Source organism: Stegostoma tigrinum, chromosome 12, assembly GCF_030684315.1.
Source record: "Stegostoma tigrinum isolate sSteTig4 chromosome 12, sSteTig4.hap1, whole genome shotgun sequence".
NCBI lineage: Eukaryota > Metazoa > Chordata > Chondrichthyes > Orectolobiformes > Stegostomatidae > Stegostoma > Stegostoma tigrinum.
In genome coordinates this window covers 59,205,480-59,220,567 of record NC_081365.1, presented here as the reverse complement: position 1 = coordinate 59,220,567, position 15,088 = coordinate 59,205,480, and the positions used below count along the sequence as shown (strand labels likewise).

At 39.4% G+C, this 15,088-nt stretch overlaps 1 protein-coding gene across 1 annotated transcript in view; it reads left to right on the top strand.

The window, feature by feature from the left end:
• The window catches only part of LOC125456902 (cilia- and flagella-associated protein 47-like), a 478,989-nt gene that overhangs the window by 240,829 nt on the left and 223,072 nt on the right, over window positions 1-15,088 (top strand). The window contains exons 47-48 of the mRNA XM_048540417.2: window positions 1,376-1,575; window positions 12,934-13,077. Coding sequence (XP_048396374.2) covers window positions 1,376-1,575; window positions 12,934-13,077 — 344 coding nt within the window. The remainder of the gene's footprint in view (window positions 1-1,375; window positions 1,576-12,933; window positions 13,078-15,088) is intronic.

Here is a 15,088-nt window from a genome sequence, read left to right as displayed (position 1 = left end):
CCATGAGACTCATTGTTTACTCCATGATCCTACTCCCACAAAACTGCTGGCCATCCAATTTCCTTTCCTAGATCCTGAGTTAGCCTGTGTTGTTCACAGTTGTCACTTTTCAGCTGCTGTCCCTTTCTCTGTCTATCATCAACACCCTCTGCAAAAGCAACACCAGCCAAAATGACCAGTCCAGCTTCACCTTCCCTTTCCTCTCCAAAGTCAGGTTGCTGCATTACACAGTTGCAGCCCTCTTTCTCAGAACACCGCGTGTGACTCTCTCCAATTCCATATTGGGAGGAAAGAAACTGTCAGCTTTCAATCTTGGCTACTCCTTTCTTGCTACTGAGTCCATCTGTTCTCTGACACAGTTTGAGCCTAAACCAATTTGGTTTCAATCATGGTGCCATATTTGTTCCTGTAATGAGCTTTGGATGACACATTGCCAAGCCCACCTATATTTGTTTCTGTAACAATACCCAAGTTCACCCCTGTCTCAGCTCACTTTCAGAGGCTGGATAGGCATCAAATCAATAGCACATGGAATATTTCCACCGTATGGAAATAAATAATCCAGGGTCAATTGAACTCGTTTGAAACTCAAATAGTATGGGTGGGTCGGCAGGAGTGGGATTCCTGTTTGTCTTTAAAATCTTTAAAATAGTAGGAAGGAAGGGTGAGTGAAATACTGTTTGCCACTTGACAAAGTAGGGTAGGGGTAGGTCTGATTCTTGATGCCTGCCATGATTGAACAGGCTGTGCTTGTTTCCACTGGAGTTTAAAAGAGTGAGGACATGATTGAAATGTGAAAGATCTTGGTCTTGACAAGGTGGAAAGGATGTTTTCCCTTGTAGATGAGTCAAGATCTAGGGCATGTGTTTTAAAATTAGAGGGCTGCAGTTTTAAGATAGATAAAGAGAATCATTTTCTCTGAGAGGGTTGTGTGACTTTGCAACTCTTTGCTTCAAAAGAATAAAAGATGGTATTAAGGGCCTTGCCCCTCCATATTCCCAACAACACCTCCTCCTCTTCCTACAACCCTCTTACATCCCTGAGCACTTCCAATTCTATCATCTTGCACATCCACAATTTTAATCACTCCACCATTGGTCCCATCAGCTGTCTTGACCCGAACCTTCTCCCTTTCTCTACCTGTTAAAAACTACTAGCTGTTTGCTATTCATTTCACATTTCCATTTCTTAAGCAGTTAATTTAACAAAATTAACAAAATTTAACAGAATGCAGGAAGAAGAATTTTAAATGTGAAATAAGATAACATTTGTGATAAAATATAATTTTTGGAAATTACCATAATTCTAGTAACCAAATTCTAAGTAGCCACAGAATATGGAAAATTAATACTGTTACTTTTTTTCATAAATCTAGATAAGGAAGATTCAGCTATCCTGCCAATGAAATTTCTTGCAAAAGGACCAGGTCGATACACTTGTCAGATTCTGCTAAGGTCTCCATGTGACATTCGTTTGTACAACATTACATGTATAGTAAATCCTGAGGACAACTTGGAGACTGAATTGGAAGTTATTGCTCCCACCCACCAATCTGTCATCAAAAATATTCCACTGGTACGTATTGTAAATGCAGGCTTTGTTTAACAAAATTCAGCATCATTCAAATGTTTTAATTCCTCTCTTCAGAAAATTTTGTGTCAGTCTCCAGCTGCAATTAAATTCCAACCTGCAAGTCCTGCCACGTATCAGTTTGCTATTTCAGTTGATGATCTTCTCATCAAATGACAGTTTAAATTGAACATAGTGGAAATTAACAAATCATATTGGAAATGTCTCTTGTTAAACCTTACAAAAATTGCAATTTCCTTTAAATATTTTATGCAGAAATGTTATGGTATGGTAACAACTGGACTGTATTTTTAAATCATTAGGCTTGTACATTTTAGGTGTGAATTTTCTGAACTGACATGGCACAACAATAATCTTTTAGGTTTTTGCAGTCCTTTTGTGTGAATTTACTAAGTTATTCTGGTGTTCCAGTCCTTGCTTACACAGAATATTTTCTGGCATATTTTTACCAGATTCATTCCTCACTTTTGAAATTAAGGTTATGTTTAAGAGTTATCTTGTACAGGTTGAGAACTTTGTTCACTGAATAGAAAAACTTGCTTTGGTAAGCATGCCAAAATCTGCTGAGATATTTGAAAGAAGATTTACTCTTTATGTACAGTGACAATATAAACCACTGACTACTCAAATGCAATATCTTATCTAAATGCACTCCTTTTAATAGAAAACAATTGACACCATACAGAGAAATGCAGTCAAAGACTATAGTTACTTAGAACCCATTCATACAATGTTGCTGTTGTTGCTGAAATCGACCACTTTATTCATGTTAGGTATGATTTTGCTGATAATCAATAAGCCGTACGCAAGAGGGAAAGTATACATAACAATCAAAATATTGGTACATGTGGATTATGCCTAATATACTGCAGAACATTGCATGAAATGGAAAAAATAAAAATTTCTGTTTATGACATTCATAGCCAAGGAAAAAAACGTTTGTCAAAGCTGTTTAATTGGTTAATTATGCATTCTGTTGCATTGTATCTGAGAGAGAAGCCTTAACAGGAATCAATAGCAATTAAATAAGATTAATAACTACTAAATGAATCTTGTTTCCAAAGAGCTGAAATACAACATTTTATGGACCAATTTAATTGACAGTGAATAAGCCGTTACAAAGGAGATAAAGAGCATGCAACGATCAAAAACACAGAGACCCTCTGCTTTAAATTTTATTGTTGTGCCAACAAATGCACAAGTAACTGCAGAGCCAAGATGCTCAATGATGGGGTCTACTGCTCACATTTGAATGAACAAAAAAGCAGAAACTCATATTTGCATAACCTACCAGCAGCATGTGAATCAACATATTGAACATTACATGTTTCATTTTAACATTGTCTTTCAAGGCACTTATAATATTGGTAAACACTCACTGATTCAGTGTCATCCTTGACATTTCATTTCTAAGACTGATTTTAAAAGCTTAACTCTTGAAAATGGGTTTTTGAGAATTGATCTGCAGGTGTATCTCCCTGTGTCATCATTGATGATACAAAGAAGAATCAACAGGTATGTAGAAAAATTGGCTAGTAGCTGTGAGATTCCTTGCAATAATTTGTGGAAAACTTACACTGACATGTCCAGAGTTTGAACCAGCAATGCTGAGTTGTTTGTCAGATTTATGTGATCTGCTGATTTTCACAATCAGTAGGAACTTACACCAAATTGGATCATTATGCTCAGGGTTTCTACAGTTTGGTGTGCAGCATTTGAGAAGCCAAGTTTACCTTGTTCCATTCTTTCCTTTCCCATCATGTACAGATCATCTCTTGCATTGGCGTTTCTCCCAATGTTCTCACTGTTATTGCTGGAGTATCTCAAGGATTTTTGCCTAAATACTTCTTGTTAGCATCCTATTCCTTGGTACCATCATCCAAATCCACAACATCAGATTCTACACGTATATTCAACGCCTGCAGTTCTAGGTCATCGCTAGCTTTTTGATTCCCTCCATTACCACCGATTTGCCCTGCTACATGTTTGACATCCAGTGTTGAATTAGGGAAAAAAATGTCCACTTAAATATTGGCAAGACAAAAGCCTTTGCAATCATCTGAGCTGCTGATTCAAACTTCGTTCCCTAGGCATCACCTGTCTCTTATTGTCTGAGGCTGAGACATTATTCAAACACACAGTCCTAAAAATCCCTGACCTCATAGTAACTGTATTGCCAAGAATTCCTGCTTTTTCAATTCTCTGAACTTTTGATACCTCTATGCTTGATTATTCCAATGCTAAACTAGTTAATTTATGACCTTGCATCCTGTTTAAAGTTGAACTAATCCGAACTTTGCAGCTGAATTCAATTTGCAGCAAGTTAAAATCCTTGTCCTTGTGTATAAATACCTCAAATAACCTCATGCCACGCTGTTTCTAAGGAGCAGGGGAAGAAGAAGATCAGGTTGAGGGTGGGGAGAAACAGAACACATGCTTCATTCAGCGAAGGATGATGAAGATAGAGAGGGTGAAGGTGGTAGTAACAAATGTAGGAAAACCAGAAAAACAGTTGATGGATGAGGATACCACCCTTTCCCAATGGAGGACCAGGAGAAGGTTGATCATGATTTTGGGATTATGAGACCTAGTTGGGTACTCAACTGAAAATTTGGGTGTGTCTAAGGATGTGAGAGGAGCATTCCAACAACCTGCAGCTTTGTTGACATCAGGACAAATGAGATCGAACCTTGGCATTTCAGCCCAATGTGGCTGTGAACCAGGCTGCCGATTGTTAAGAATGTCAGCATTTGATAGCCCACTTAGCCCTATAATAGGTGGGAGCACAGATTTTAAATCCATGGGAGCGGAGAGAGATGGAACAGGCTGACCTGTGGCTACAGTGTTAAAGCATCAGCAAGCTTGGCACAAGTTTTATTGTGGGGCCCACTTCAATGAAAGAAGAATCTGTTCAAAATAATTACATTTTCATTGTAAAGGAGATGACACCCATCTCTTGTGATTTTGGTCTTCAATGCATGTTTAGAATAAGAGAAAACATTTTAGATATTCAGGGAAAGTACACTTGTCTTCCGTTTATTTGATGGTGTTAAAATGATACGCTCTTATGCTCTGATTTCACTTCCTTTATGATTGTCACACAGGCAAAATATCCTTGTATGAGTAATTTTCAATTAGTTGATTGCTATCAGTGTTGGGATCTATGTGATGTCATTTTTGAGAATGAGTATTGATTGAAGGATTGTTTTTTGTTTGGAAGTGGTTAATAGGCTGTGGTAACAAAAGTGGAAGGTGCTAAACTGAAGTGAAGGCTTCATTGATTAACTCCATTCTCTTGCCCTTTGCTTGTGCCCTTTGAGTGGCAAATAATGATGCTGATACTCTCCAAAACAGGCATGGCTTTCTCTAAGAAAAGATGTTTGTGGATAGCAAAATGAGGCCACCTAGTATACTGTCGAGGCTACTCTAAGGGCACTTCAGACATATCAAGGGAGTGCAGACTCTCCTTTTAAGACTGCATTGATGCCCTTGCCCACTCTTATAGAAACAATGTAATTCTACACTGCTGCTCTTTATTGGTTCCAACCGGAGTCAAATTATTCTGATATGGTTGTCTGTCAACAAAATAGTAGAAGACAAATGGAATATCTTTTTAGAAAGATAATCTTCAATATGCAGGTGCAGTCCTTAGATCAGACTAAAAATATGATTTTAAATGGGTTAAGAAGCAAATAAAGGCAGTAAGAAGAGATATTGAGAGGTACAGAAAAAATAATGTAGCTGCAAAGGTGAAACACAACAAAAAAAATACTCTCAGTAGTGCGATAGCAATGGAGGAATGTGTCTGATACTGAAAACTGTTCACATACAAATGTCAATTATTCTGAATGATACTTCAAAGTAATTATGAAGAAATGAAAATTCTATAAAAGTGTACGGCAGAAAAAATTCAGAAATTTAATGCAAATGAGATGGTATTTGTAAACATCTGTATAGAAACATACAGAGGACAATATTCAGCCTATTGTATCTGATGACTTTTAAAATGAGCTATCTGATTAGTCCCAGTCTTCTCTTCTTCCTCCATATCCCTATAAATTTATCTTTTTTGGCATATATATTGAAAGTGAGTGACAAACCAGACAGAGGTAAGTAATAACCAATTTGATTGACCTCTGTTCCATGTAAAGTAATTAAATTAATTATCAGGAACAAACTTAATGATTATTTGTGTGACAACAGTCTGGCTAGGAATCGACAACTTTACTCCTGCCTGACCAGTCTCCGTGATCTCTTCCAGGAAGTGACTACCCAAATCAAATGACAAACCCTACAATGTTGAATACTGTAGCTACTAAAAGGTATTAAAAGAATTCATGCAGTATGAAATCTCAGGAGCAAAATATTTCAGATGCTGTAAATATGAAATATAAACAGAAAGTCCTGGAAATAGACAGATTCAGTCATCACCTACCAAGATAGAAGCAGAGTTAATGTGTCAGAACAGTGAGCTGTCTGATGCAAGGTCATTGATCTGAAATGATAGTTCAATTCCCTTCTCCATGATGGCTGCCTGACCTGCTGAACATTCCCAGCACTTTCTGTGCTCTACTTTGGCTGATGAATGACAAGTAACATTCACACCGTCCATGTTCCCAGTCTCCAATGTGATTGAATCCAAATATTTCTCCTTGAAATGACCTTTTCTGAATGCCTCCCCGTCAATATTTTTAGAGTTACCTTTCAGAAACTGAACTAGACCAGCCATGACTATAAGTGCAGATCACCGATTCTGTGATTTCTGCAGCAAGTGACTCTTTGTATCCTGTTTGGCCCCAGGTGAGATCCCAGATGACTAGAAAATAGCCAAATGTTGTCCCATTATTTACAAAAGGCATCAGGGATAAGCCAGGAAATTACAGGCCTGTGAACCTTACATCAGTGGTAGGGAAATTCGTGGAAAAGATTCTCAAGGATAAGATTTACACACATTTACAAGCAAGTGGACTTATTAGTGAGAGACAACATGATTTTGTGCAGTGTAGGTCGTGCCTCACTAACTTGATTGAATTTTTGAGGACTCCTCCTCAGGTCAGTCCTAAATCTGCTCCCCCTTATTTTGACACTATGCTCCCTAGTTTTAGTTTCATCCATCAGTGGAAACAACCTCCCTGCTTCTACCTGATCTATTCTCTTCAGAATCTTATATATTTCTATGAGATTCCCCCTCATTCATCTAAATTCCAATGAGTATAGTCCTACTCTATTCAATCTCTCCTCATAAGTCAACTCCGGAATCAACCTAGTAAACTTCCTCTACACTCCCTCCAGTGCCAGTACATCCTTTCTCAAGTAAGGAGACCAAAACTGTACACAGTATTCCAGGTATGGCCTCACCAGCACCCTATTCGGCTGCAGCATAACGTTTCTACTTTTAAAATCCATCCCTGTGGCAGTGAAGGACAATATTCCATTTGCCTTCTGAATTACCTGCTGCAGTTGCAAGACAACTTTTTGTGATTCATGCACAAGGACACCCAGATCCCTCTGCACAACAGCATGCTGCAATTTTTCACCATTTAAAAAAATAGTACATTTCGTTGTTATTCCCACCAAAATGGATTACCTCACATTTGCTGACACTGTACTCCATCTGCTAGACCTTTGCCCACTCACTTAACTTATCTATATCCCTCTGCAGACTTTCAGTGTCCTCTGCACACCCCGCTCTACCACACATTATCATCTGTGAACTTTGACTCACTACATATGGTTCCCAGCTCTAAATCATTGATGCAAATTATAAACAATGCAGTCCCAATACTGATCCTTGAGGCATGCTACTCACCACTGATCGCCAACCACACAAATACCCAAGGGACCAATGTTTACCTTAGCTCCCTTTTTTCATTTTATATATTTGTAGAAACATTTGCTATCTATTTTTATGTTATGAGTTAGTTTACTTTCCTAATCCATCTTACGTTTCTTTATAGCTTTTCTCATGGCTTTCTGTTGACCTTTAAAGCTTTTTCAATTCCATAGTTTCCCATTAATCTTTGCCACTTTGTGTGCTCTTGCTTTCAATATGAGATTTTGCTTTATTTCCTCAGTTATCCATGGCTGATTTTTCTTTTTTCAAAGAACAAAGAACAAAGAAAATTACAGCACAAGAACAGGCCCTTTGGCCCTCCAAGCCTGCGCCGATCGAGATCCTCTGTCTAAACCTGTCATTTATTTTCTAAAAGTCTGTATCCCATTGCTCCCTGCCCATCCATGTACCTGTCCAGATACATCTTGAAAGACACTATTGTGTCAGCATCTACTGCCTCCACTGGCAAGGCATTCCAGGCACCCACCAGCCTCTTACTTTCCTACATTTCCTCCTTTTTAGTACATACTTTTTCTGAACACTGAAAAATTGCCTTTAAATTCCTTCACTGTTCATCTGAGTTCTGAGGAGCGGTCATTTGACTTGAAACATTTCTCTCCACAGATGCTCCACAGATCTGCTCCAGCAATTTCTGCTTTTGTTTCTGATTTACATCATCCACAGCTCTTTCAGTTTTTGTCCCACCATATAGTCTTTGGTTCCAGTCTACAATAGCCAACTCCTCCCTCACCCCATTGTAGCCTCCTTTGTTTCATGGTAAGACATTGGCATTGGATTTTAACTTCTTACCCTCCATCTGTATTTTAAATTCAGCCACACCATGCTTATTTCTGCGGATGGAACCCGACTTATGAGATAATTAAGTATTGATGTCTCATTACACAGGACCAGATCTAGGATAGTTTGCCTCCCTTAAGTTCCATTACATACAGTTCGAGAAAATTATCACGGGTACGTTCTATGAACTTCTCCTCAAGGCTGTCTTGACTGACTTGGTTTGACCAATCAATATGTAAATTAAAATCCTCTGAGATATTTACCATACCACTTCGACATGCATTAGTTATTTCTTTGTTTATTGCTTACTCCAGCATGATGCTTTTATTTGGTGGTCTGTAGACGATGCCTATCAGTTTTCCCCTTACTAATTCTAATTTCCACCCATATTGATTCAACCTATTTCTCCATGGAACCTGTATCGTCCTTCACTACTACCCTGATGCCATCCATAAGTATCAGAGCTATTCCACCTTCCTTTCCTCCCTGTCTGTCCTTCTGAATAGTCTGATACCCCTGGATATTTAACTCTCAGTCATGGCCACCCTGCAACCATGTCTTTGTAATGGGCAGTAAACAATACCCATTTGTCATGTTTTTTACTGTCAACTCATTTAACTTGTTTTGAGTGCAGTGAGCATTCAGGGAAAATGCCCTTATGCTCGTCTTTATACCTTTTTGAATCCTAACGCCTCCACCAGAGAAACCTTTGTTTTCACACATTCTCCCTTTTTCTCTCAGTACCTGGTTTCCACTCAGCTTAGTGGTACACTGCTCAGTTGCTTCTTGCTTTTTATTTACTGTCTTGATTCTCTTTTTGCTTCCGCCCTCACTCACTCCAGCTAATTCAGATCTTTCCTTTAGGTTCCCAGCCCCCTGCCAAACTAGTTTAAAGTCTACTCAATTGTGCTAGCAAAACCACCGGCTAGAATATTGGCCCCATTAGTGTTCAGGTGAAAGCTGTTCCTCTTGAACCAGTTCCACTAGGTCGCAGTTTGTTCAGAAATCTAAAGCTTTCCCTTCTACACCACTCTTGCAGCCATGGACTAAACTGCCTCATCTGCCAATTCCCAGCCTCACTAGCATACGACACAGGTAGTAATCCAGACATTACCATCTTTGAGGTCCTGACTTTCAATCAGGCTCCTAACACCCTAAATTCAGCCTTCAGGACCTCATCCCTCTTCCTACCTCTGTCATTGGTGTTAACATGTTCCACAGGCAGGGTGGTTTGCATGTGGAATGAACTTTCTGAGGTAGTGGTGGATGTGAATACAATTACAACATTTAAAAGACATTTGGATAAGTGCATGAATAAGAAAGGCTTGGAGGGATATGGGCCAGGAGTTTAGTTTGGAATTTTATTTGGCATGGACTGGTTGGATCAAAGGGTCTGCTTCTGTATTGGAAGACTCTGATTCTGTGACAATGACTACTGGCTGGTTCCTTTCCTCCCAGCAAAATGACTTGTAACTGTTCAGTAACCTGTAGGACTCTTGCACCAGGGAGGCCCCATGCCATCCTATTGTCACGAGAGCAGAAATGCTTCACTGTTCCCCCATTGCTTGAGTTCTCCCATTGCTGCAGTCCTTACCACCTTTTGCTTCTGTCCCTGTGCAGATGAGTGACTTGCGGTGTTGCAGGTTTTACTTTGGCTGCTCTTCCCAGAGGCATTGTCACCACCTCCAGAACTCAGCAGAGAGTACTGGTTGGCTATAAGGATGGCCTTAGGGGACTCCTGCACTGTCTACCATGACTAATGCTTGCATGTGATGATTACCCATTCCCTATTGTCCTGCATCCTTTCACACTGGGGGCTAACCACGGCCTTGTATGTGCTATCCACAGAACTTTCAATGTTGTGGATGCTCCTCAGTGCCTCCAGACCTTGTTCAAGCTCCACAACTCAGCGCTCAAATTGGAGGTACTGACAGCATCTCCTGCATGTGTTGCTCAGTGATGCAATCATCGTCCAAGAATTCCTGCACTTCACAAGTAGAGCATGAGGTTGTAGACTTGCTCACTGAGTCAGTGTGTTTGGTTGCCAATGTTTAGTCAGCCTGCTAGGTAACATCGTCAGCGCGCCTCCGGTGAAACATTGGTGTTATCATAGAATCTCTACAGTGTGGAAACAAACCCACACCGATCCACAGATCATCCCACCCAGACCCATCCCCCTAATCTATACATCCCTGGATGCTATGGGCAATTTAGCAAGGCCAATCCACCTAGCCTGGACTGTGGGAGGAAACCGGAGCGTCTGGCTGAAACCCACGCAGACACAGGAGAATGTGCAAACTCCACACAGACAGTTGCCCGAGGGTGAATCGAACCTGGGCCCCTGGCGCTGTGAGGCAGCAGTGCTAACCACTGAGTCACCGTGCCGCTCTTTCTCTCCCTGTTTTGTCCCGCTTATTATTTATTTGCCTCAGTTTGCTGAGGTGGTTGGCATTACTTCCAGTTTTGATCTTTAGTGGTTTGTATATTGGGTTCAGTTCAGTGTATTTGTTGATGGAGTTCCAGTTAGAATGCCAGGCTTCCAGGAATTCCCTGGCATGTCTCTGGTTTGTGCTAATTTGGATGTGTTGTTCCAATTGAATTTGTGTCCTTCTTTGTCCATATGTATTGAGACAAATGAGAACTGATCGTGTCTGTTGGTGGCTAGTTGGTGTTTGTGTATCCTTATTGTCAGTTTTCTTCCAGTTTGGCCTGTGTAATGTTTTTTTCACAGTCCTTACATGGTATTTTGTATATTATATTTGTTTTATTGGTTGTGGGTATGGGATCCCGTTATGTGTGTCAGTAGGTGTTGCAGGGTGGTTGTTGGTTTGTGGGCTACCCTAATACCGAGCGGTCTGAGTAGTTTTGTGGTCATGTCTGATATGTCTCTGATGTATGGGAGAGCATACTGCATGAAGGGACTGGCCTGCCGCCTCTTTAATTAAACAAAAAATTGCCCACTAAATAAAACTGAATTTAATTCTCACTAACACACAATAATAGTCAACTAATTTTAGTTTAGTAATTTCAATAAGTTATTTGATGAGAATTAAAAATAAATTAAAGACTTTACTCTCCCTTCAAACAGCCAATCACTTACCAGGTTGGCTGTGACATCAGTCTGGGATCTCATGCTCCCTTTCACCGAAAGCCGTTTAGCTGTAAGAGAGATAACTTGGTAAAACATTCAACAGAGTTTCTACAAACAATGCACCATCAAAATCATCTTCAGTGGGATCCATTGTAAGACACCAGATGGACTGCTACAGAATGTGAGGGCATCTTCATTAGATTCCTGTCAACTTCTCTTGCGCAAGCAAATGTTCAGAATTATCTCAGTGATAAGGATAAATTTGCTAATGATGAGTATTTTTCTGCATTTAAGTAGGTTAGAATATGTAGTTATGGTCCACAAAAGTTAATATCAGAATTCCATGTTTTATAATATTCCTGCAATTGAACTTGAAATTTTTGATGATCACATTATATTTTCATATTTCTATTTTATATAGTGTCAGGATTTCATTTCAAAAATTTTGCTGATATTAGAAGATTGAAGTATTTAATATAAATAACTAGATTGAGTAGAATTGAGGAATTAATTTTAATTAGTCCTCAGTTTGCTGAGGTGTGCCTCACCTAGCCCAAGCAAAACCGTGCTTTGGTTTTTAATAGAAATTATTTCCTTATTTATGATGTATAAGTTTTTCAGTTACTGGCCAAGACTTTCTGCCCCTTCCCTCAAACCTTGTGACTTTGCCATACCTTTTCAGGACAGCTTTTCCAGTTGCTCTGGAAATATAACCCTGACTCAACCATTTTTTTGGTCCTGGGGTATTTAATAGCAAGGTGCTCAAGTTGCTTTCAAAACATTCTGCAGCGAAAGCAATGGGCATTTGCTGCAGGAGCATCAGTGAGCCTACCACAGTGAAGAAGATGTGGCTAGCACAGGGTCCCTTCATTTAAAAAAAAGTCTCTTTTATTGCAGGAGCTGTCTTTTAGCCAGTGAATCCGTGCAAGGCCATACTCTGAGAAAGCCTGTACAGATTCCTTCTTCAAAAACAGTGAATACTAGATGTAAGGGCTGAAAGGAAAACCCTGCATTTCAACAGTGTAAATATCGGGAAAGGTAATTGTTTGGTTTTAGTATTTCTCCTAATGAACCAGTCAGTGGAAAGCAGCTGGGAGACTGTGGCACATGTCCTCAAGCTGTTTTTCACCAATCCAGATTTGACTAAGGACAGATAGAGGAAAGGAGAAGAGCAAATAACATCATCTTGAGCGCTTTGAAGAAATGTTTTATTTTGTGTTTAGCTTTACTTCAATATTGGAAATTCTGAAATCTGAACACTGACTTAGCAAACTACATTTTATGCTTGACACCATGTTTTCACTTCTGTATGATAGCTTGTTTGTATGAAATGTACAGTTTTAAAGCACCTTACTTGTTATCAATTCAAAATAATACATTTTCAGGGATAAATATTTTGTTGTCAGCAGAGGGACAATAGGTGGCCTATGATTAAAAATGTAAAAAATGATGCGAGTTGTGCATCGAGAAACAATGTGACTTTGCACCTCATAAATTGTACAGCAAACACTCTGCAGAGATGCTGCCAGACCTGCTGAGCTTTTCCAGCAATCTGCTTTTATTTACAAATGGCAGTTGAGGCAAATCATAATGGAGACGTTGTACATAATTTATTTTTCAGCATAATGACTCACGGGAAGACTGGAAAATTAAAGCTGTTCTGGAAGGGAAAGACTTCTTTGGCCCATCAATGCTGTACATCCGGGCTTGTGAAACATCGATGTATCCATTAATGTTTAAACCAAGTTTTGAGTGTGTGACTATGGTAAGATGTTTTACTGCTTTTAAGTATTATATTGACAAATTCCTGACAGATTGTGTAAAACAACATTATTGATGACATGCCATAGCTCATGTGAAATCTGGGCTCTCATATTTTTCTTCATTGTTCTGTGTATGAATTAATAATCTCAACAGGAATCACTGTGGGGGTTACTGTAGGTGATGAAAAGTAGCCAATTAACCAATATATTTGAATTTTCATTGTTATCATTCGAGGCTTATATGAATGAATTAATGGCTTCGATTGACAATTGACGAAGAAGTAACATTTGAACTCAATTAATAATATAGACATAGTTTAACAAAAAAAAAGACACTTCTTTTAGTTATCTTGTACAATCCAGCTGGAATCAGATGTTGGCAAGCAAGTAAATTGATTTTATTCAAGAAGGAAAGTCAAAAAACAAAACTTCAATATTGCAATAGAGGCTTTTTTTGTCATTTTATCACTTCACAGTTTTTGACAAAGAAATGAGTGACACAGCTTCAATAACTCTCTGAATTAACATAATGGACATCAGTTTCATGTTGTGGGAGAATCAGGCTAGGGTGATGATATGTTACGTGCCAGGAAGAATGAATGAGATCTTAAAGGCTCCATGGTCTGCCGTAATTTAAATCAAATTGCTCGTCTGGCTGCACGGATTGCACTCCCACTGAGCACCTCCCAATGCAAAGGGCATTCCCATATATATTCCTGATGCTGATTGTAACTTGGAGCAGGAGCCATGAGACATTGGTTGAAAACAGGTTGTAAACCATCCTGACCTCAGCAGAATAAGAAATGAAAGATTTTATCTAACTGGCTTCACTCTCATGGTCTTTGTAAGTCTCCTGCTGAAAACTGATGGGAAAAACCAGCTGGGTTGGGTACGAGAGCAGTAATGGGCAGCAAGAAATCAATTCCTAGGGCAGGCACACAAACATGTAAGCGAAGAGAGTAGTGCAAGTGGCTTCATGAATGAAGGACAGAAGAATGGATGGGTAGGTACCAGAGAGTAATGACATGGAATTTTCCTTGTGGGACTAAGGAGCACCAAAACAATTAAACCTATTCTTGGTTTGCTTGATGTGAGCATCTGTGGCTCTACCACATAAAGCTGAATTTAGAAAAACAACATTCTGGCATTGATAACCTCATCAAAATCCAATCTATCTATTTGAGTAAGAATTATGCATGTTTTGGCAAGTCTTTTGCTTACTCAACAAATTAAAATAGGACATAATGGGAACTGCAGATGCTGGAGAATCTGAGATAACAAAGTGTGGAGCTGGATGAACTCAGCAGGCCGAGCAACATCTCAGGAGCTGCTCCTAAGATGCTGCTCGGCTGCTGTGTTCATCCAGCTCCACACTTTGTTATCTCAAATTAAAATAGGAGTTGTATAAAGACTACAGACTCTGAGTAGTTAAGTCCCATTATTGATCTTAACTGTCTGTTACTCTCCCCTCCCACCTCTACTAGCTTGTGTTGAGAAGACAATTCACTTCTCATAATGAATGAAAAAACAATTCCGGGAAAAAAAGAGACAGAAGTGAAAGATAAGGACCAAGGCAGAAGCAGGGATGATATTTAAATTCTACAGGGTTGATGTTATCGCCGGAGCCCTGCCTCACTTCTGCTCGCATTGTGGCACCATTAGAATTTGGGGACTCCTGACAAAGTCATTGGAGCCTTGTGATGATTTAATCTCTAAAAAGCACATATGTGTAATTTGTTAAGATGCATTCATGAAATGTGTGAAACAGCCATGCATTTCACTATACGTTCTGTCTTGAACTTGAAAATGCAAGTCCAACAAATGAGAAATTGTCTGGTACAATCATAACTTCCAGTTATGTCAATGACATTCTAAAAAAGGCGTCCATGCAAATGCCAGTCAGAGTTTGAGAATAGCAACGTTGCAACAGGATGAGACTATTTAGCCCTTCACAGCTGTTCAAGTAAATCATGTCAGATCTGTACTTCAAATAGACCTGTGGTCAGTGGGGTT